This window comes from Fistularia commersonii, chromosome 6 (genome assembly GCF_037954325.1).
Source record: "Fistularia commersonii isolate RoL2024-O1a breed Wild chromosome 6, RoL_Fcom_v1.0, whole genome shotgun sequence".
Classification (NCBI taxonomy): Eukaryota; Metazoa; Chordata; class Actinopteri; order Syngnathiformes; family Fistulariidae; genus Fistularia; species Fistularia commersonii.
The window spans coordinates 6688790-6710828 of record NC_141289.1 but is presented as its reverse complement, the minus strand read 5'-3'; the positions used below and the strand labels follow the sequence as shown (position 1 = coordinate 6710828).

Sequence of the window (22039 nt, the reverse complement as noted above, 5' to 3'; positions counted from 1 at the left end):
GTGTGTGTGTGTGTGTTTGTGTGTGTGTGTGTGTGTGTTTTGCTCATATATACAGTATGTCACCTTTTGTCAGTACAAGGTCAGTCAGTGTCAGTTCAGCAAATTAAATAAGCAGGGCTCAGAGCCAAAGTGCCGTTAAGTGCTGTGTTGGACAAGTGCGCTTAACCCCAATTGGTGCCGACCAAAGCCCCTCATACTCGTAACTTTTACCTTTATGCCTCCCTGTATTCCTTTCATCTCAACCAATGGGCTCGTCATCTCAGCTACACTCTTCATTCCTCTGAAAGAGTCCTGTTAACACCATCCATTTGCTGCATAGCAGTCATTTACCCTTAAGCCTCACACTCATAAAGAGCATACAGTACATGGTCTTCTGCGTCTCCTTTGGGCTGCTCCCTTTAGGGGTCACCACAGCCAATCACCTGTCTCCATTTAACCTTCTCCTGTAGCACCAAAAAAACTTCCTGTCCCCCTTTCCATCTGGTCGTCCTCTAGACCTCAGCCCTGGTAGGTCCGACCTCAGCATCCTTCTACCCAAATGGTAACCATATCTCCACTGTCCATATCCATACCATCTTCGTGTGACCCAATGTAGACGTCATCACAGTCTTCGGTGCAAGTGACAACGTACACCATATTCTCAATCCTATGCCTCTGTGTTTTGTCCTTGGGATGCAACAGTCTTTGTCTCAGGGTGCTGTGGGGTTTGAAATGTACCAATATATGGTGTTTGTTGAACACCCTATGGAGTTTCTCCAAAACACCAGACACATAGGGTATGACAATGTTCTTTTGTTTGTTGTTCGTCTTCCCCCCCTGATCTATATTCCTGCGTCCGGTGGTTTCCAATTTGGCGAAGGCCCGGTTTGGGTAGCCACAGGATCACATTGCTTTCCTATTATGTTATACCTCTGTCTTGTTGCTCTCAGTGACTGATTGGATGCATTTTGCTCGGATGTGTAGAGTTCTGATCACCCCCAGTTTGTGCTCAAGGAGGTGGTGTGAGTCGTTAAGTAAATACTGGTTGTCGTCTGTTGGTTTCCCGTAAATTTCGATGTTCAGGCTTCTGTCCTATTGGATGTGAACGCAACAGTCCATGAAGGGAACTCAACCTACTCCATGTACTCCATCGTCACTATGGGGGATATGGGTGAGCCATTGGCACTTCCATGTTTTTGACGATAGTATCCGTCGGAAATAGGTGGTCTATAGACAAAGGTCGAGTAAGGTGCGGATATGATCCGTGGTGAGTTTTGTTGTAAAACACTGATTAAGTTTTTCCTGATCCTCTCCATCCTCCTCACTCACAAAGAAAACCGCTACATCTTCATCTCTGCTGCCTCCACCTCTGCCAAACTACATGGTAACAATATCTATACATACATGTATACATCCATGTGCGTCTCCATCTGCCTGCGAAGCGTTTCCTCCTGCCGATGCCAGTCGAGGAACTCTTCAAGGCTACGCTTGCACTCACAGAATCTAAAGTTACATTTCGCAGGCTAATTATAACATCCTATTTTCAGCCAGCCTCACCCTGTTAGAGCCGCCGCTGTTAGGATGAAAACCAGAGAAAAAAAAGACGAGACTCACGGCGGGGGGGGGAGGTTGTTCTGCGTCATTATCATACCGGAGACTTGCTCCGGAGAGTCAGGAAGAAGGGCTGAGTAATGACACAGGCCCTGCGCTGAATAATGCTGGGAGGATGGAGATAACACACGGAATAATCCCCGGCACCCCTTAACCATAAATGGGGTTAATTATGGCCCATTTGGCACTCAGATAAAAAAAAACGTCACGCCTGACTGAGCAGCCGAGTCAAGGCGGAGTTGGACAGGTGAGGAAGAGTGACAGCGGACAGGTGGAGCCAGAGACGACTATCGGTGATGATGAGGAGCCGAGATGGTACGACTCCCACTCGGGGACCCTGAGTCGCCTACATTCATGGCTCATAGGTTGCGCTGACATTGGTGCCTTCAATGACACAGGCACCGACGCAGCGGCGGTTTATGAGCTCGGCTGAAACGTGACAAGACACTTTCCCCGACTCAGACGGAGGAGGAGGAGATCACTTAGAGGGTAGAAGCACTCCGTCAACAGGAATCATTATCATTATAAGGTGTAACTCAAGAGACCGGACACTGTAAAACGACTCGTGCTGGGAGCCAACGGGGATCTGATGTAAAAGACAACTCTGTTTAGATGAGAGCTTCAAGCATGAAACAGCTAAGGAAATTCCAGCAGCCGGGGAATCCAGACTGGGTCCTACTGTCAGAAACTTCCACGCCGCTCCCCTTTGCAGCTTATTGCGCCTGATGCCTTTTGAAGACAAATGTTGAAATAATTGCCTGGAAGTGCCACTGACCCAAAGGGGAAGTGAAATTGTCACTGTTGGTTTCTTAAGTACGGATCCGATATCTGCAGCCAGGACTTCCAATACAGAACTACAACAACTACTTTCAAACACTGAAGGAGTAAGCTGTGGCTGTAGAGCTCTTCCAGAGACGATTTTGCGTTTGGGGTCAAAGTCAGTCACTCAGATCACACGGTGGTACTTGGTTTCTGTACTTGGTTTATCTCCTTGAAGGCGTTCCCACTTTCCTCCCAGACGTTCTTCAGTTCTATAAGACTGTGGAGTTTCAGGAGTTTATCTAAATGCCAGTCTAAGTTGAGAGGTTCGGGGGAAAAGGATAAGAATTCTGGGGACTCACCTGAGTTGGAATCTGAATCCGAGGTCACATTTACACGACAGTGTTCCGCTTCATTTTCACTGTTTTCAAACAGTTCCCTGCGCAAATGGCGACATTTTGAAAATGACCTCCATGCACGCTAGACAGGAGAAAACATCAGAAACGTCATAGTACACAAATCACAACTGCAGTTTGCCCTTTTCACCCAGAAAAACTTTCATATAAACGGGGCTTCTATCAGAAACGGAACAGTTTTGGCCTGAGAACAGTGGAGCCAATGAGGCCATCCTTGTCAAATCATAGAGATCTTCACCTCAACCTTTCACCCACTTACACTGCCCAGCTGAGATCAGTCCCAAGACAGATCAGCACACCCGGAGAGCTATCTGCACCCCACAACTCACCAACCCGGGTATATACAAGAAACTCCCCACAAAGTAAAGTTGCCACCATAGGAGCTGGCAACGATTGTCCATGACCTGGAGTGAAAGTGAGAACCTTCGCAGTCTCAGTAACTTTGTGTTTAGCTTTGTTTGCCACTCCATCCATCAAGTCCGTGCCGCCACATTAATAAAAATAAGCGGTACATTTGCAGTGCTCTTCACAGCGTGCCTTTGACAGAGTCTGCAGAGCCTTCCATCACCCACCATGATCTCCCAGATAACCTTTAGGAGCAACACCACACAGTTCATGCGTCGCTCCAGACCGATCATTCCCACTGAAGCTGCCCCGCAAGGCTTTGTTTCATCGACGAAAAGCTGCTCGTGGCTCACTCAGCGTGACCTTAGATCGTCTTTCAGCCAGAAATGTGGAAAAAAGAAGCATATTTCTTCTCTGTTGACAAACTGAAAGCAAACTTTTACATTTGGAGCTCAGCCGTGAAGGTTTAATTGGACGAAATACCTGCTATGTGAGCAGAGGCCTGCGATACTATATATAGTAAACGCCACCGCTATACTATTTTAGACAAGTAACACGTGACGCTGTGAAGGAACACAAGTGCTTATTAGATTTGAAAGTACCTAAGCCTACCCTTTCATCCCTCGTGTGTTCAGCCTTTGCGCGACACTTCCTCTATCTGACAATGCGGCAGATAGCGGTCACCTGGATCCCGGGGGGAAAGGGGGGCCTTTTTCCACAACCAGACCTCCTTCCAAACTCAGCCGTCACGCTCAGCTAAACGAAGCGGCGCTATCTCTTGAGGCGGCCTTCCCTGACTCGGGATTGCTAGTAACTACTCATAGCCAAGGAAGTTATGTTAAACTTGTGTAATATTAGTCCTTATATAATCCTCATGTATCTAGACTTTCCCTCTCAGAGGAAAAAAAAAAAAAAGTTCATTGTTGAAGTGGCTAAAATACAGGAGTAAGTATCGTGACTATTCGTGTTCACTTGAATTTCCTCGGTTATTTTTATCCATTGTCCACGTGCCTCCATTTCAGAGGACATATTTAACAGGATGCACTCTTTCACTCTTTACACTCTTTCTGGAGTTCATGGACCTCATTGCCTTGATGCACATTGATCTGCACATTTCATTTTAATCTATAGTAGATTGAAAGATGATGATGCACTAGAAGTTTGTATTCGCTCATAAATAAAGGCATTCAATTATCCCATTCTAGAAAGGAAGGAGGTGGAGGATTTTAACAGTTGAGCTTCAACAGTCCAGAGAAACGGAGAGGGTGGAAATGAGGTGGAGAGATGCAGGTGGGAATTGTTGGAGAAAAGTGTCAGGGCTGATAAAAGAGTATCAGTGAAGGTATGCTCTGGAAAAGAGGGGGTGAAGGTCAGCTGCAGCAAGACAGAATACAGGTATGTGAATGAGAAGGGTGACGTAATAGGAAGCGGTGAAGATGAAGGTGGAAGAATTTGAATACCAAGGGTCAACAGTACGGAACAATGGTGTGTGTGGAGATTAGGTGAAGAAATGTGTGCAGGCAGGTTGGAAAGGATGGAGAAAAGTGTGAGAAGTGCCAAAAGAGTCAGAGTCGGAGGTGAGAGCAGCGAAGCCGTCTGATTTGGAGACACTGAGGAGAAGACAGGAGGCAGAGCTGGAGGCAGCAGAGAGGAAGATGCGGAGGTTCTTTTTTGGGAGTGAGGAGGAAGGAGATAATAGGAATGAGTCCATCAGAGGGACAGCGTGTTAGGAGTCAGACTGGGATGGTTTAGACATTGACAGAGGAGAGATGGTGAAGATCTGTGTAGAAGGATGCTGAAGTTGAAGCTATCAGGCAGGAGGTCTAGAGGAAGACCAGTGAGGAGGTTTATGGATGGACGGAAAGAGGTTGTTGGTGTGATGAGAGAGGGTTAAATGGAGGCAGATGATTGGCTGCGGAGACCCCTGAAGGGAGCAGCCCAAAGGAGATGATTCATGCAATTTGTTTTGTTTATAAACCAAGTGCAGTGAAGTTTATGTCGCTGTATTTTCCCAGAGAGCCGCCAGTCGGTCGTGCCTATATTTTTTCAAGAACAAGAAGTACCTTTGTATTACCAGCTCAGCCCTCTGGCCAGATGGAGGGCTCTAAATCTCTGCTGCTGAGTTTTGAGGAAAGTAAAGCAACATTGTCATCATAAGAGGCGGGAACGACATGGCTGTTCCTGCTTGATGGTGAGAACAGAGGTTTTTTTCTTTTCTAACGGCCGCCGAGACGGAGCCTCACAGGGGCAGAGCGTATTGGAGCACCTTTGCAAGAACTTCAGGAATTCAAGACAAGCACCAATGCTTAAACCAGCAAATGTGGCAAAAAGGCAGAATGGAGAATTATATTCCGACACCTATCGAGCGGCTGATTGTAAAAGAACAAAATATGTAACGGAAGCCAGTGAATGGAAAAGGAAGGGATGTGTTTCTGAGTTGCTCGCCTGGACTCCATTTAAAATGGGCATTTTCAAATGCTGTTTTCCATGGCATGCTCCTTGCAATTATTCATTCATTAATTCCTTCATTTATTCATTCATTCAGACATACAACCATTAACCCTATCTATGCTAAGATGTGTGGATGAGAGAATCTCCCATTAACCTCTTGAAGATGTTGTTTGTTCACTAATATCAGATATCAGATTATTGTATTTACTATGGAATTACCTGTGTTAAGGGTCTATCTGTGTCATCACAAATCAGCATTTTATTTATAAGCAATAAATAAGAATTTACACGCAGATTTTTATTTTTAGCAACAATAAAAAAATGGGAGGGCAAAGAGATGCTGCATTGATTTGTGACCCCGCGTCCATCTCCCTTCCATTTTCTGAAGTGCTGCTGTTACTGCTTGTTATATGAAAATGCTCTCCTTGTGTCATGGATAGTAAAAAAAAAAAAAAAAAAAACATAGGCAATAAGTAAAAGCAGATTGAATAAATCTAAAATCAAAAGTTCACTCAGGATTAAATATGTCGGCAACAGTCTGCCAATATTATGTAGCCAGCAACCCCGGGGTAGCTGTGTGGGGAGCCCTGGTGCAGGATGCTATTTAGATTCCTAAAGATTTCCATGCAGGTGAATGTAATTAATTATATTCTAAGAGGAAAGGGCTCTTGAGTCATGAAATCCTGAAATTAAAATGATTGATGAGTGAGTGAGAGGGACTGGTAGAAAGTGACGATTTTGAATTATAAAAATAAATGTTCTTACAGTTGAAAACTGCTACTAACAACTGAAGATCATCGTGGTGCTGAGGAAGTGGGGAACCTTTAGCATATACCACAAACCCTTTGGGGATAATTCAAGATCTTTAGACGTTTTATGGACAAAAAGAACTCAACACACAGACTCAAATAAAAACATAAACCAGTGTTGTATTAATAATAGCAAATATTGTAGTTTCATATTTTTTTGGGTAAGTTTAAGCTGGACCAGTATCCTGTCAATAAATCAGGCCCTGCCTACCCCAAGTCCTGTTGCCACGATGACAGTTAACGAAACTTCCCCCTCGATAAAGCCCAGTTTAGGTCAGATTAATGCAGTCATTCATTTATTCAGGAAAAGCTGACCATCAATCACAGCGCTGACCCACCACCACAAACATCCAAGGAAGATATTTGATATTTCATATTTTACTCATCCCTTTCCGCTGTGTGTTTGCAACATAAATATCCCTAACGCTGCCCCTGATGGTGATGGAGGGCATTGCATCTGCACCCTCTGTCATGACCTTGGCGGCCGGAGGAACCGTCTAAATGACCAACCGTGTCGCAAACATGGTTAATTATTCAAAGCCTGCACGTGTGAGGCCTCCATCCCCCGCTCATGTTCTCCCATCGGTTTTGTCTTTCTACTTTCTTCTTTCTAAGCGGTTGCCTCCCGTCTAATCCGAGGGCTGCTGTGCATTGTGCTAAATACCAAATCACAGAGACAGAAAATAAGATTCCAGGTGTGGAAGCAATGCGACCTGATTTTAATCGTTGGCGGTCGAGAGCAAAGAGCACGTGGGTGACCAGCAAAATGAAAATGGCGTGTTTTCCAGGGGAGTCTGATCACGTCAAAACAGCGGGGTGTCATTCCACACCTGACGGGAAAGGTATGTCGGACTTTCTGCTCTACTGTTACACAAATGCTGAAAGCCGATCCACGTGCGGCCGGTCGGATATTTATCGTCGCGGCGATTTGACACGTGACCTTTTGGGGTTACGTGACAGTCTAAGCAATCAGACCGCCGCGCAGCCACCAATGATACTGTTACCTCGGGGTGAAGGTAACGCACTCCCTCCTGGATTAAAGTGCCGGCGTCACAGTTTAACAAGTGAATGTTCTCGGACGGCTGGGTGGCAGTGGCAGGGGATCACATTTCCCCAGAATCACTGACGGACACATAAGCCGTCCTCGCAGAATCCCAATGCCATTCAAACCTGCCGCCTCACAGCCGAGTACAGGAGTGCAAAATAAAGGCAGTAATACTCAAGACCCAAGCTCACAATGCAACTCGTGGCGGATTTGACTAAGTCATAACTTGCCAGCCTGTGTGTATGTGTGTGTATGTGTGTTTACACCTGGCATGTAGATGTGTCCTCCCTAACCACTTGCTTCCGACTATGCAAATACAACTCCCGTGTTGTTTCCAGGTTTAATGCAGGCACTTCCATGGCATTTAGTGCAAGTGACACGTGAATGTGAAGGCCAACCATTAGCAGAAATTCTGTGAAAACATAGTCAAGACATATAATATCATGTAATGAATAGAATATATGATTTAATATGTGATAATGAATAGGATGCAATTAGAATCAGAAATACTTAATTTATCCTGAAAGAAATTCAGTAATTAGCTGTAAAGAGGAAAGAGAACGTCTGTGTGTGTGTTTGTGTGTGTGTGCGTGCGAAGTGGGAGGATGGGATGCACCAATGGGGGTGTCACAATAACCCCCTCATCTGCTAACCCACTGCTCCCTGCAAGAGGCTCAACTCATATCACTGTCACTCACTTGTACAAACAAACACACACACACACACACACGCACACACACACACACACACACACACACCATAATATAAAATTATTTTTGACATCCAGATCCCAGGGCAGGCATTTCTCCAAATCACGGATATCATGCCTGCTGCATCCCACCATCCCCACAATCACTGTCAGTCCACAGTAGAAGGGAGACCCATGTATGTGTGTGTTTTTCTGTGTGCGCGCGTGTGTGTGTGTGTGTGCACCAAAGCTACTCCCCTCTTCTCCCTGCAAACACACTCAGAGCTGCATTTTCTTAATTATTGATAGTGGAAATAGAATCGAATGAAATTTCCAGAGTCTTGAAACTGGAACTCTCTCTCACAAACCCCTGTTCGCTCAATAATTCAAGTTTTTCCCAGCGAGTGAAGAAGGGAGCGTAGTTGTAACACATGCCAGGGATCCCTGCACCCCCCCCAGAGAGAGGGATGTTGCTGCCATGTGCAACCAGATCCCACCATTATTTGCACAGCGAGCGTGGCCCGGCTCGTTCTCGCCACCATCCATTCATGGCTTCACAGGCAGACGGCGCTCGGGAAAGACCGTAAATTCCCCCTGCGTTGCAAAAGCGTCCATGAAGCCTGCCAAGTTCTAGATTTAGCATCAAAAATGTAATTTTCTGACACAAAAATCTCAAGTCATGCCGCCATATTTTTCTATGCACTTAAGATCAGTGGTTTGCTCACATATCGATGGCGGCGGAGCTAGTGTGCAAGGCGCTAACAGACCGTCAGGTACAATCAGGGGGGAAGTAGAGGTCAGATAGGAGGGGCAAACAGTGGGTGTGTGTGTTATATTAACCTCTCCACAGAGAGTAGATGAACGCATAAGACAAACTAAGGACGAGTGAGTGAGCAAGTGAGCTGTCGAGCTTAAAATGAGATCGACCCGACTCGACCTCCTTTGTTTAATTCTATCAATGAACTTATTCCGGAACTGTAGCACAGGCTCCAGGTTAGAGCTTACTGAAGTTCAAACAAATCTATGTTCACCCTGTATCCATCATAGAGCCACATATCGAGACATGCATCCTCTCATTCACATATCTGATCAATGCAGGGTCTCCAATGAACCTCCTGCAGGGAGGAGACATTGGGAGAACATGGAGACTCCACACAGGAGGTCTCCTGTCGGAATCCCACCAGGCATCTTTTGGCTCCGAGGCGTTAGCGCTAACCATTGCTTTAATCAGGTATGAAAAGAAACGGCCACAATAATGGGGGAAAAGCAGTGAAAATCGAGGCAGAAAGAAAAGAATCACAAATAATGAAAAGTAGTGACTTCAAAGAGGATCCCAAGGTTTCCTGAATAAAACTTGAGTGAAACTCGCCCTTTCATTTTCTGCCGGGTTTCAGCCTGCATTAACAGCACCGCGTTATACTTCTAAAAAACACCAAAGCCCCCTCCCGCTTTTAGCGCACTGGGGTTTGGCAGCATTGCATTCTCGCGCTGTCATCCTGCATCACCATGTGGCAAAAGATTACTAGGTACCCCCCCCAAAACACACACACGCAGACACAAACGCACACACACGTTAATCCAGGTAGGCCTCGGAAAATGAAGCAGAGTGGAAAATGTAGGAATGGATCAGACCTGCGTGTTTGACCGGCTGCACGTTTGACTTTGCCACACCAGGCTTATCAGCTTTGCACGGGGGGAGGGGGAGGTCATCCTCTCATTGTTTCCACTGTGATGACATTTCATCCGCTCATACGCACCCCGCACATTCCTTGTGGAGAGACAACACTTTTCAGCAGATCTTTGAAATTTATCTCAGAGAAAGTGTATATATAGGAGGATCCTTCCACTCTCCTTCTTCCTCCCTCTCCTCCTCTTTATCCTCCCTCCTCTTTTTCTTCCTCTCCTCCTCCCTCATCACCTTCTCCTCTTCTTCCTCCGTCCTCATCTCCTTCTCTCCCTTCCACTCATCCTCCTCCTCCTGAAGCTCCATGATGACCACACAGGTCAGAGATCCTCTGACTGGACGTGATGCCTCGGCGAGTAAAACCAGCTCCTTCACCTGCTGATTAGGTTTAGTTGGATGGAGAGCATTCAGCTAATTAATTGTGTGTGTGTGTGTGTGTGTGTGTGTGTGTGTGTGTGTGTGTGTGTGTGTGTGTGTCTGCATGTGCGCGTCGTTCTATTTGATGTGGCCACTTCGAACATGTCAGAGGGAGGGGACAGGAGCTGCCCGTTAGGTGGGCATCCAAATTAAGACGAGGAGGAAGAACACAACCACACACTCGCATACAAGTGACACTCGAAATGCAAGTGGGGGGAGGAAACAGAGGGAAATAGAATATAAACCGCATAAACAAAACCGGTTTTACATCAACATGGCTTCATTCTCTTATTACCTCTGTGTGAGTGTGCATGTGTGTGTGTGTGCATTTGTGTGTGAGTCGCTCGAGGCAAAAAAATAGCTACTCGTGCTCATATTTGGACAGAGTCAGACGTCAACAAAGGGCATTTTAATAAACAGAGAAACACTCACACACACACTACTGTCAGTCCTGTGTCGTCCATGTCATTGTACATCACACACCGACCATCCCTTGCAAACAGTACATGACAATACAACAAGCACACACACACACACATAGCAGAGTCTAACCCCCCGGCACACACACCTCTGGCTTGTAATTCAAATGTATTTGCATGGACAAGAGCATGAAGGAGCTGCAGGAGCTGTGACACAACAGGAAGCAGCAAACAGAAGAACAAAATCACTTATTAGAATGCGCACACACACACAAGCACACACACACACACACACGCAAACACACACAGCATAAACACCAGGCCTCCTCATTGTTACACTGCCTTAACAAGTCCGAGCATCCAGGCATTGTGCTTTCTAGAACATAATACTTAGCTCCTATGAATTATAAATGCCTATGGATTCCAATCAGCTTATTTTTAGAGTACACACGTGCACACAAACACACGAACGCTCACACACGCACACACACACACACACAAACACACACACACACACACACACACACGTAAAGGTTGCTTCACAAAGCTGGGGTTACATCCCCTGTAGAGGAATTCAGAGGTTATACCCGCTCTGTAGTGCATCCATGCATGTGCATGTGTGTGTGTGTGTGTGTGTGTGTGTGTGTTTGTGTATAACAAAGAGAGGTCCATAACTCCTTCAAGGCAACACATTTACAGATACATTAGCATTCACATTCATTATTAACAAAAAAAAGAATTCAAGCAGAAATTCACTCACAAACACAACTTGTTCTCCATGTCCCTACTCGCGTCGCTGCTGGCGGACAGAACTCACAGATCTAATACCTGCTGAACAGAGTTTAAACGCTGGGCTCATTAAAAATGGCAGCGGATTGGTTGGAAGCCGTCCCCCCACAGTGAAGAGACGTCTTCTCGTCTGGAGGTTTTCATCAGTGGACAGATGTCTACCATCACGCCCAAGTCCCTGTTTTATTTGAAGACACCAATTAAAGCTAAATCCGACGCCGGCCATTTCCGAAGGGCTGTCTTGTTTCCATAGAGACAGCAGGGATAATTTTTGAATTTTTGAATTTGGCGGTGAATCAGCGGGAAAAAAAAAACAGGACGGGTTTGTGTCCGACAGGAGTAACGTTGTGGTTTCGTGAAGATGTGACAGGAACATCAAGCTTAGTGATATTTAAACATCTCCAGAATATTCTCCTGCAGATCCCCACCAGTCTTCTCCCAGGACTCATCCCCACAGCGCCCTACCACCCCACAATCCTTAAAGCAGAGATCTGAGATCGATTTTACATGTTGTCACCGAACACACACACACATACACACACACACACACACACAGGTTGACTTGAATGAATGGCTCTGTCCACGGGTGCTGACACTGATGTACTATCAGGGGCAGCATACTGCTTAGCCTAGCGGAATCAGGGCTCCCCAATACATAAATCAAAACCCAGTCCGGTGGAGAAATGGGGTTCTTATGCTGCCGCAGCTGCACACTCCAATCTGAGTGTATAGGAAAAATGACGGCGAGAGGGTGCAATTATGGGATGCACGTATAATTTAGTTTGCGCATGAATAAGTGGACTCATTTACAGAACCCCTATTCTTATTTTTGCGAGCACACACACACACTGGTGTGGGTGATTAAATGTGATGCCAATGGAGTGTTTTCTGCAGAAGCAGCAGCAGCATGGCCGTGTCTATGAGTCGTCCCCCCGGAAAAAAAAAAGATGCTGTAGGCCGGGGGCGCTCGCTGGGCGAGCTATAAATAGCCTCCTGGTGACAGTGGGACTTCGAGCCTAATGTGTGAGGGAGCATCTTCCAGAGATGTCCACGTTCATTATTCAGAACTTGATATACATTTCATGTCCCCTCATCTAATATTCTCAGCTTCTGTGCATTTAGCCAGTGCTTGGCAGAGGGAGACCCCCCCCAACCCCCGAACTCCCACAGATCCACGGATTTCTTCTTATCCATCATCTCTGGATGGGCGAAGGAGCTCATAGTCGTCACAGTTACAATGCTGTAAATCATAAATAAAGAGGGGTTGATTAGCTTCTCCCTCACACGCAAGAATAAGCAACGAAACATTCAGTGCCACCGACCGTCGGGGTGCCAAGAACAGAACCCGGACACAGATCACGTCATTCAGGCTTTATGGCCTCCATAAAGCCTGCGTTGGGCGCCATTTACTGCCGTCGCTCCCTCCCGCAGCAGAAAAAAATGACTGACTGAGAGACACTTCTACCAAACTTTTTAAAACCTTTTTTCGCAGGAAGCGATTTGCAAGAACAGCTTTACTTTTTCTGGTTTTATTATCTATTTATTTTTTTAACATCAGACATCCATTACCACGAACTGCTCTGATATAAACTTGGATTCCCAAGATAGAAACGCAAGCATTATTCCGTTTAATACTTCCTGCTATTTTTTTTTTTACAGATGCTTGTAACAGTACCATGAATGGTGGGATTTTTTATTTTCTTAAACAATGGCGCGACCCAGTGCTTGGATGGTCGGTAACAGTGAACAGGCCACGACAACACATGGTCAGGAAAAGCCACCAACCTTCCAATCCTAGCCATCCTCTATAGATAGATAGATAGATAGATAGATAGATAGATAGATAGATAGATAGATAGATAGATAGATAGATAGATACATAGATACATAGATAGATACATAGATAGATACATAGATAGATGGTCCATTTACAAACTGCTTTCATCACCTTGTGATTCCAAAGTGCTTGACACTGAATCATATCCACTCATTCTCTCATTCACACACACACACCAATGGTGGCAGAGCTGCAACCAAAGCGCTAAGCATACAATCAGGAGCAACGAGTGGGGTTCAGTGTCTTGCCAAAGGACACTCGGGTATGCAGACAGGAGGAGCCAGGAATTCAACCTTCAGATTGGTTGGACATCCTCTCCACCAATGAGTTTTTCCAGCTTCGATCAGGTCATTCTGTATTTGGTTCTCCATACAGACAGGAAGTAATTAAAGCTCCAGTTTACAGCTGTTCATCAGACGAGTTCACCTTGTGGATTGACGAGGCTCCTCATAAAGAGGTTTTACAACCAGCGCGTCCATCAGACTTCACACGTGAATGTTTTATTGCCATTCTTTGATCGGGATTTTTTAATTTCCCGTCTGCTAGGGTCCAACTTCCTGTGTGCCACCCATATCATCCCGGTGAAGAACGAGGAGGGCGTGGTCATGATGTTTATCCTGAACTTTGATTACATCCTGGACAAGGGCAGTAGCGACTCCCTGGAGAGACTGAACCACACCTCACCAACCAAAGCCGGACAACGTAAGTAGGGGACATCTTCTTTTTTTCTCGTGGGCAGCGTGGCGGTGCAGCAGTTAGTACTTCCACCCCACAGCAAGAAGCTCCCTGGTTGGATTCCCTCAGGGGGCCTCAGTCTAAACTCATGCAGGAGGTTCACTGGCGACATTGGATTTTCCAGACATGTGAATGAGAGGGTGAATGGCTGCATGTCTCTATATGTGGCCCTGTGACTGACAGGCAACCAGATGAACCCCTCCTCACCCCTATGACCTTGACTGTACGATATGTAGTACAGAGGATGAATGAATGAATGAGTGAAAGGATGGATGAATGAATGTTATTTTCATTAAAATGTACAGGTTGGTCAATTCCTCGAGGAAAAAGAACAGAAAGTAACATGAGAGCCGGCAGAATCTGTCTGAAAGCGAGCTACGCTCAGCCTCTTATTACCAAACATGCTGGACCATCTCCTGAAATGAGAAAAAGCAGGTGCAAATCATCCCGTCAGGAGCCTTCAGCTCAGCTCCACATGAAGAGCAGCATTTATAACCATCTCTTTTGATGTCATTACATCCCACAGCAAAAAAGTGCAGCTGTTCCGCTCAGCGGCTCCAGCATCAGGCCGGGGAGTGTGTGTGTGTGTGTGTGTGTGTGTGTGTGTGTGTGTGTGTGTGTGTGTGTGTGTGTGTGTGTGTGTTTGTGTGTGTGTGTGCATGTGTCCAAGTACTGCTTTGTTTAGCATTTAAAAAGACTGCTGTGCCAACTGTGAGAGTGTGTGTATTTATTTTCATTCAGTGTTTTATTGCAAAGCTCTTTGTAGGAAAGATGTGAAAATATACCCACTCCTGCACAAAACCTGTGAACCTCCATGTCACAGATACAATAATCCGGCCTTTATTTACCTTTGTAACATCATGTGGCCTAACATCAGCCACTTTAGACCACTTTAGTGGATCCCAAGTACAAAGTAGACATTAATCTAATCCCAAATGTCAGTTCTGATTTGTACTGACACGCTAATGATGTCCCTATGTTCTGTACAACTGATTTGGTGGCAAATAGAAGGTAGGATGTTTGCCTTAAATTTAATATTTTTTTATCTATTTTGCCAATACCGGAGGTCCCTGACTTGGAAATGTGTTCCTCTGGCGTGACATATCTCAAATACAGTACTGTGCATAAGTACCTATGTCACTCACCTGTGCTAATCCCAGTTGGTTTATGTTGGTGAAGCATACAAGTATACACTTCTTTGCACCAGTTATGGAACTCAGGCCAAGCGACTGGCCAATAGTCTGACTTATGCCTGGGAGCCATACTGAAGGGCAAAATGTTTCAAAAGAAAACAAACAACAGAAACAAAAGAAAGTGAATGTAGCCCAATCCAATATGGCATACAACCGGCAAATGTAAACACAGCCATTTTCCAACTACAGCGCATATTCCTCCTTGTCACTTGCTCGCTAGTTTTCCCACAAAATTTGTTTTAATATTGCAAACACCGTACGTTGGAATAATGGAACAAGACTTTCTTAATGAATTCATAGGAGACGGCGACATAAACATAAAAAACTGTAGGCGGGTGACGCGGTAAGACAGCCGTAATGGCACTTCCTTTGAATTCCCAACAGTTTGATGGCACCAGCAGGCATGCGTCATTAGGGCCATGTCGAGATCAAAATCCAGTAAATCCAGGGTGTTCCTTCCCTGAGCTCCACCTTCTGTAACATCAAGCACTCACTCTCCCTCCACCATATTCAACAATACTCGTGGAAGGAATTCCTTACTCGACAGCTACTTGGCATGTTGACACCGGCATTTAGCAGACAGCAATGACTTAGCCTGCCATCATCTCAAAGGTCTGGCCCAATTATAGTGCCTCGCCTGCCAGGATGGCCTGATGAACTACTGGAGTAGCGCTGGAGTAGCACCGCTCTTCCCAGAGCTGTCGGTGTAATAGCGCTTCATGCATTTCCCCAGCGGTGCTCTTAAACATGTTCTTGATGCCTCCTCGGTCTTCTCTACCCCCGTTTCCTTTGTGTGACGTATAACTCGGAGGTGGAACACTAGCCGTCACCTTGATATGACTGTAATTGGACAAGCCCCCCATAAGAGGCTCTCAGCTAACGGAGCGTGTGTGTTGCACTGTGTTCGATTTCATCTTTGTGCACGTGTGACAGATGACCAACATGTAAGTGCCCATTTTAGCCACAACTTGGAGTTCTGGTTCTGAAACAGATACAGATACAAACCGGAGGAAGGTCTACTGTGACAGAAGTCCAGCTTTTCTGGACTTTGATGCCGCTTTCCTTTCACATCGGATGTGAGCGCAGACTATCTTCTGTTTGAGAATCACGGTGCGCCCTGTCGCACTCTCTACATGCCAGCTCCTGGGGTTCTGAGTCCTGCAGAGTTCGAGTCTCGCCGTTGACGCCCTCCTGTTTTTGCGTTTCCTGGAGAAAGCACAAACAGAAGGGCTGTCCCTGCATGGTGGGATTTGCATTCCTGCGAATCTAGCGCTGGCTTAGACAGATTTTTTGCCTGAAAAAAAACAAACACACACACACATGTTTACACAACTATCATTTTGTGGACGTAACACCGATTTCCATTCATTATGGAGAGCCTGGATCGAACCCAGACCTTCGCCTAAGGAAGTGCTCCCCTCATTAGGACCAGGAAAACCTTCTCCATGAGGACCACTAGTTGGTGTTTATACCAGAAATGGTTTACAAGTCCTGCCTGGCGCCCCATGGACTCACACATACGCTCATATACACACACAAACACACACACACACTGCCAAGATGACTTGATAATTCCTTTGCCAAATTCCTTCACGGCTCTAATTCACTTCGGGTTCCAACGCAGCTCCCCTTCCCTTAATCTCCGAAGAACTTGCGCCGACCCTTTCATGAGCGGACAGCCAAGAAGGTCACGGATTATGCACATTTATGAATAATTTAAGATGAGATGAAGGAAAAACCACCACAGATGTGAATACAACTCACTGAAAGCCACAGCTTTGCATTTAAGTAAATGAGCAGACCTTGCAGAACAGGCCAGAGTGGCCACCTGCAGATGGTGTGAGGTGGTGATCCATGGGTTGCATTATCCCGGCAGCGTCCGGGGAATGAGCGGCCATGCATTAGGTGCTTGCATATCGATCGTCTTTGCCACTCAGCGAACGATTTATCTGTCCCGCGACCATCTTGGATTCCCATTTGCCTTGATGTGGTTGGGCAGGAACACTTTCACATATCCATAAATTACAAAACAAGGCGAGTGGCATTTTAAAGTACAGGCTACAACTCCGGATTAGTGCTTCGGAGCGGGAAGTGGCGTGAAAATGTCGTACCGGGGGGGTGAAGCATGGTTTTTCATAACGTGTATGTCATTATTACTCAACTGAGGCTGCTGTTTGTTCTTCTCTGTTCCTGTTTTAATTATTTTTGGATGCAAACTGGTTAATAACAGTATCTTTGATGCCTGAATCCCACCGCTTGAAGAAACTAACAAACAAGATGCACATATTTCCTCATATCTTAGTGCAGGCCAGTTTCAGTATTTCACCAAACGAGCAAATGCCGCATTGGGCTTGGCTCCCGCTCTCCGCCCAGGTCACTGCATTCACAAACCGTAACCGGCGCTCTGTCGCCACGCCATACCTCACTTTTCAAAAACCAAAACCTTGCCTCTGGCAGCTCCTGCATTTTTTTTCCTGGCAGCTAATATTTCAGTATGAGGTCACCTCTGACCTTGGCCCCCCCAGAAGCCGCTGGAGTGTTACCGTAACAGCGGGCTGTAATATCAGCCTGCTGACAAACATCTGGCGATTCCCATGATTAATTAACAAATAAAGAACAACAACAATAACAACAGCAACAACAACAACGCAATGCTAATTGATACCAACCACCATACCAAGAATCCCCCTTGGAAATCCAGAACGTGTTGATTGTAGCTCTATACCAAGAAGGAGTCTCCACACCCTATTCCGTTCCCTTTGCTATGAGCAGCTGTCCATTTAAGATAATATGGAAGTAAATGTTTTAAAATATATCTGCAAATCAAATTTAATTTTCTCTATTATATTAATGAGTAGGGGCTGAAGTGGGGTGGAGGGGGCTGAATTGAGGACAGAACAGGCTTGGATATTCTCTAGAGCTGGTGAGTAATATGAGTACCAGGGTCAAAACAGCTTCAGGTGAAAGGATTATGCATGCAAATTAGTCGGCCTGCACTTCAGCCACTAATATATATATATATAATTCCATTTGACATTAACAAAATGACAAGAACAGAACAAAAAACTAGGGGGTTGGTGGCTCTCACTGCGCTACCACTCCTCATCTGATTCATGCTCAGCATTGGGGGGAAAGCAAATGCCGGGATCCGATCTAAGGGCCAGTTATTATTCAATGCAAATATTGCCGCCCGGTATCATAGCAACAAGGGCCTCTGTGCGTCCACCGGTTGCGCAAGGCCACCGCTGAGTTTTTGTCTTGTTTTTTGCAGGGGAAAGAGTGAAATGGATGGGAGTGAACTGCAACACAAACACACACATACACACACTGACCAAAAAGCTATCACACCGATTCTTGCTAGCTCTCAGGGCTGTGGATTCAATCAGGTGAACGTGTGACTGAGCGATGAGATCATTAACGAATTGGTGGAGAGAGTTTATCAGCGGAATAAAGCATCTTGTTTTCTTTTGTTTGTTTCTTTTCACAGAAGATGATTGACTCGCATCGTCATGCCCCAAAATGCAGTTTCGGTTTTGAATCGGTTGGACAAACACATCACTCCGACCCGTGCCCGGCTCGGTTTCATGTCAGGGAGAGGGAAGACAGGAGCTGCTGTTTCGTGATGTAAAACAAGCAAAAGGGAGAAGATAAAGAGCCGTGCCTCAAACGTCAATTCCATTTTTGATTTAACTAAAAAAAAAACTGTTTTGTATCTCTGAAAATTAATCCGGCTAGTCCAACGGGGGTCAAACGCAACATGATGGGATTTTCACTTATTCATTCCTCCCCCTCGTGGCATTGAGACTTGTTTCTTTTTTTTTTTCCAGGGCGGAGGAATCCTTCCGATATGTGCGGCATATGCTCCAGCGACTAAATGATTCACGGCGTGTATAGCCATGCTTTGAGGACCATATGTGAAACCCTGTGAGCGCGGCTGTCTCTGCCATGACATGTTTATATCCAACTCCGCTTGTAAACGCCGAGCAGAGTGTATGTGTGTGTGCCTGATTGCTGCGTGCTTTACACACAATCTGTATTTTCACCTTGTCAAATATAATATTATCCCAACCGGCTGATATGACAGCTGCACAAAACGTCCACTTCGACTGTGTCACCTTCTCCATCTCCTCGGGAGCTACCCGCCATTAAAATTCTGTCCCTAATCCTGTACGCCGCTGACTCCTCGGTGCAACGCCGCTGTTAGAATATTTCAGCAAATGTCCCCCGCATGAATAATTGAAGGGAAATTGATGATTGGACCGGTGCCCGAGGCGGAGTGGGGGCCTTTTTTTTTTTCTCTTTTGTTTTGATCTGCCAGCGTTGTTTTAAGACAGCCGCCTTGGCGCCGTTTCTAGTGCTGCCGGTGAACAGGGGGAAAATATCAGCGGGGATGTGGAGGGCAGCGAGCGAGTTCGGTAAAAACACGCTGTGAAAACACAACACAGGGTCAGCGGGTGGGGGGGGGTGGATCCTACCGCCTCATTAAAAACCACTGCGCTGAATGTAACTGAAACTCTTGCGATAATTGAGTGACTTACTTGAGGGCAGCTGAAGGCAAGATTGGATAATGTCATACAGAGTGGCCCCTTTACTCTTTATTATCAGAACTACTATCAGATCCACATGGAGGAATGATCTTGTCCTTCATCAGATCCTCAGGAATAATAAAATGTAATAAAGTTTGTTTTTTTCTCAGAGAGCTCACAGCGTACTCAGCACCTCAGACACAAATCTCAACCATGAATATACCTTCCCTTCGCTGCTAAAAAGACACCGACTAGAGCATCAGTTCCCCAGTCCTGCTCCATAACAGGACTGTGATGCGACAAGATGATAGAGTGGAACAAAGAGTGGACCGTCGGACGGAGCATCAAAAGTCAAATGCAACCTCCTGCCTTTCTGTTGAATCCCTGGTTCCCAGGTAGCACTAAAAGCAAACAATAAAGGTTGTCTCAGATCTGTCACACCCCACCAACCAGCTCCTTCCTTCACCAACCGCTAAGTAAACCTGTCTCAAAGAGCTTCAGCCCCTCGATGGCTCAGCACTCTTAACCATCGAACGTAGATCGTACGAAATATATTGTTGCCCTAAAGATACTCTGCAAAGGGCTGGACTTCAAAACAGAATTCCATTGGTTGTTTGGCTAATGCACAAACCTCTCTAGTGTTTTTATATCTTTTCCTCGCGGAGCTGCTTTGAAGGCTCAGTGGCAACAAACTCGTTGACTTCAGAAAGGTTTTGCCAGCAGCCGTAATGTTGTCTCCCACATGAACCGAGTCTAGGCAGTTGTTGTGCAAGCGTTTTTGAATGGGTATGGTTTCAGTTCCTGATCCAATATTATCTTTATCTATAATAAAGGAAAGCAATTATTCAATGTAATCCAGAATCTTCTGGAGCCACCAACCACTAGTTAGTTGTTCAGCACCCACTAGTAGCTATTGGATGAGTTATCCAATGTGCCAGGTTGTACACCCACATCGTCCACGCCAAGGCTGTCAGATCGGTGTGACAGCAGGACATCACCATCATCTGGGCTCGTCTGTCAGAAGTGCAATGGCTGCATCGTCCGGGAAAAAAAATGAAAGCGAAAAATTCAAATAAAAAGGATGAGGCGAATCAAGCGTTGAGTTTCTTGCTGAAACGACGTCCACGCATGTCTTGGCAAAGCAACTTGACCTTGTTGTGTGTTGTAGCTTCATTCTTATTTTCGCCTCTTTTGTTTCAATCAGGGAGGGGAAGATTCTTTCACTTCCGTTTCCCGGCGTTACCTCTGCTGGGCATCAGCAAGCAGTCTCTGCCCCAGGAAGACCCTGACGCCGTCATGGTGGACTCCCCTCGCCACAGTGATGGTTCGGTGGCCACACGTGACTACCAACTCCCGGCCACCCGTGAGAGCTGCAGCCCCTCATATGCCAACGACACGCGTGCCCTCATTGGTCCCAGCCACTGTTCCACCCCTGTGTCCGGGCCTCTGGATCACTCGTCGCCCAAAGGCCCATGGGATCGGACATACCAGGACCAGGTCGTCGTTCAAACCCAGAGCCAGAGCCAGGAGGACACGCTCACAGCTGCTCCGTCAATCCCAGGCCTCACTCCGACCGCCTCCAGAGAGAGCGTTTGCAGCATTCGCAGGGCTTCCTCTGTGCACGACATGGAAGGGTTTGGGTCCAACTCCAAGATGGCCTTTAGGGACCGACACGCCAGTGAAGGTAACATTCTCTTGCTCAACTCCTTCGTCGCAAATTGGCTCGGAAACATTAAGTGATATTCCGATTGTTAAACCAACCCCCGGTTTCCACTTGAACAACTTCTATTTTGCCTTATATTTTTTTTACCCCTCGATGGCCCCATTTAGCAGCCAAAGTTCTAACCACCCGTCACAAACCATGCATAAATAAATCAACCGAAAAAGAAAAAGAAATTGTCGCTGTGCATCGGTTGTGTCACAGAATAGCCAGTTGCTCCTTAACAAAACTGCAATTAAGCTCCCCCTTTTGCTTTTCTGTGAAATACTGTGCATCCCCTAGCAGAACTTTAGTTTAGCCTCTTTTCTAGCGTAAAAAAGAAAAGAAAGGGTGGAGGTAAAGTAAATCACGGCGTTACTGCGAGAGCGCTTCTTGAAATATTGATGTGGATGTCCCGAGCAACGGTAAATCATTACGATTCCATTTTACTGACAGTGAGTTTTAGTACCTCCATAACAGTATATTGTTCTTCCCGTTGGGCACTCTCCGCCTGCTCCTCAGTAGTTGCAGTCCAGCCAAATGGATGACTTATATCCTTGTAAAGGAATACTTTTGCTTCAAACATTTATTGCATTCCACCATTAACAGCCTCAAGCTTTGAAGCCAGCCTTTAATA

General features: G+C 46.0%; 1 protein-coding gene across 4 annotated transcripts in view; it reads left to right on the top strand.

The window, feature by feature from the left end:
- Nucleotides 1-22039, top strand: part of LOC147233246 (voltage-gated inwardly rectifying potassium channel KCNH7-like) — an 81483-nt gene that overhangs the window by 17082 nt on the left and 42362 nt on the right. For all 4 annotated transcript variants that reach the window (XM_086147858.1, XM_086147857.1, XM_086147856.1 and 1 more), the window contains exons 3-4: nucleotides 13796-13951; nucleotides 20908-21387. In XM_086147858.1, the coding sequence (XP_086003984.1) occupies nucleotides 13796-13951; nucleotides 20908-21387 (636 nt within the window). The remainder of the gene's footprint in view (nucleotides 1-13795; nucleotides 13952-20907; nucleotides 21388-22039) is intronic.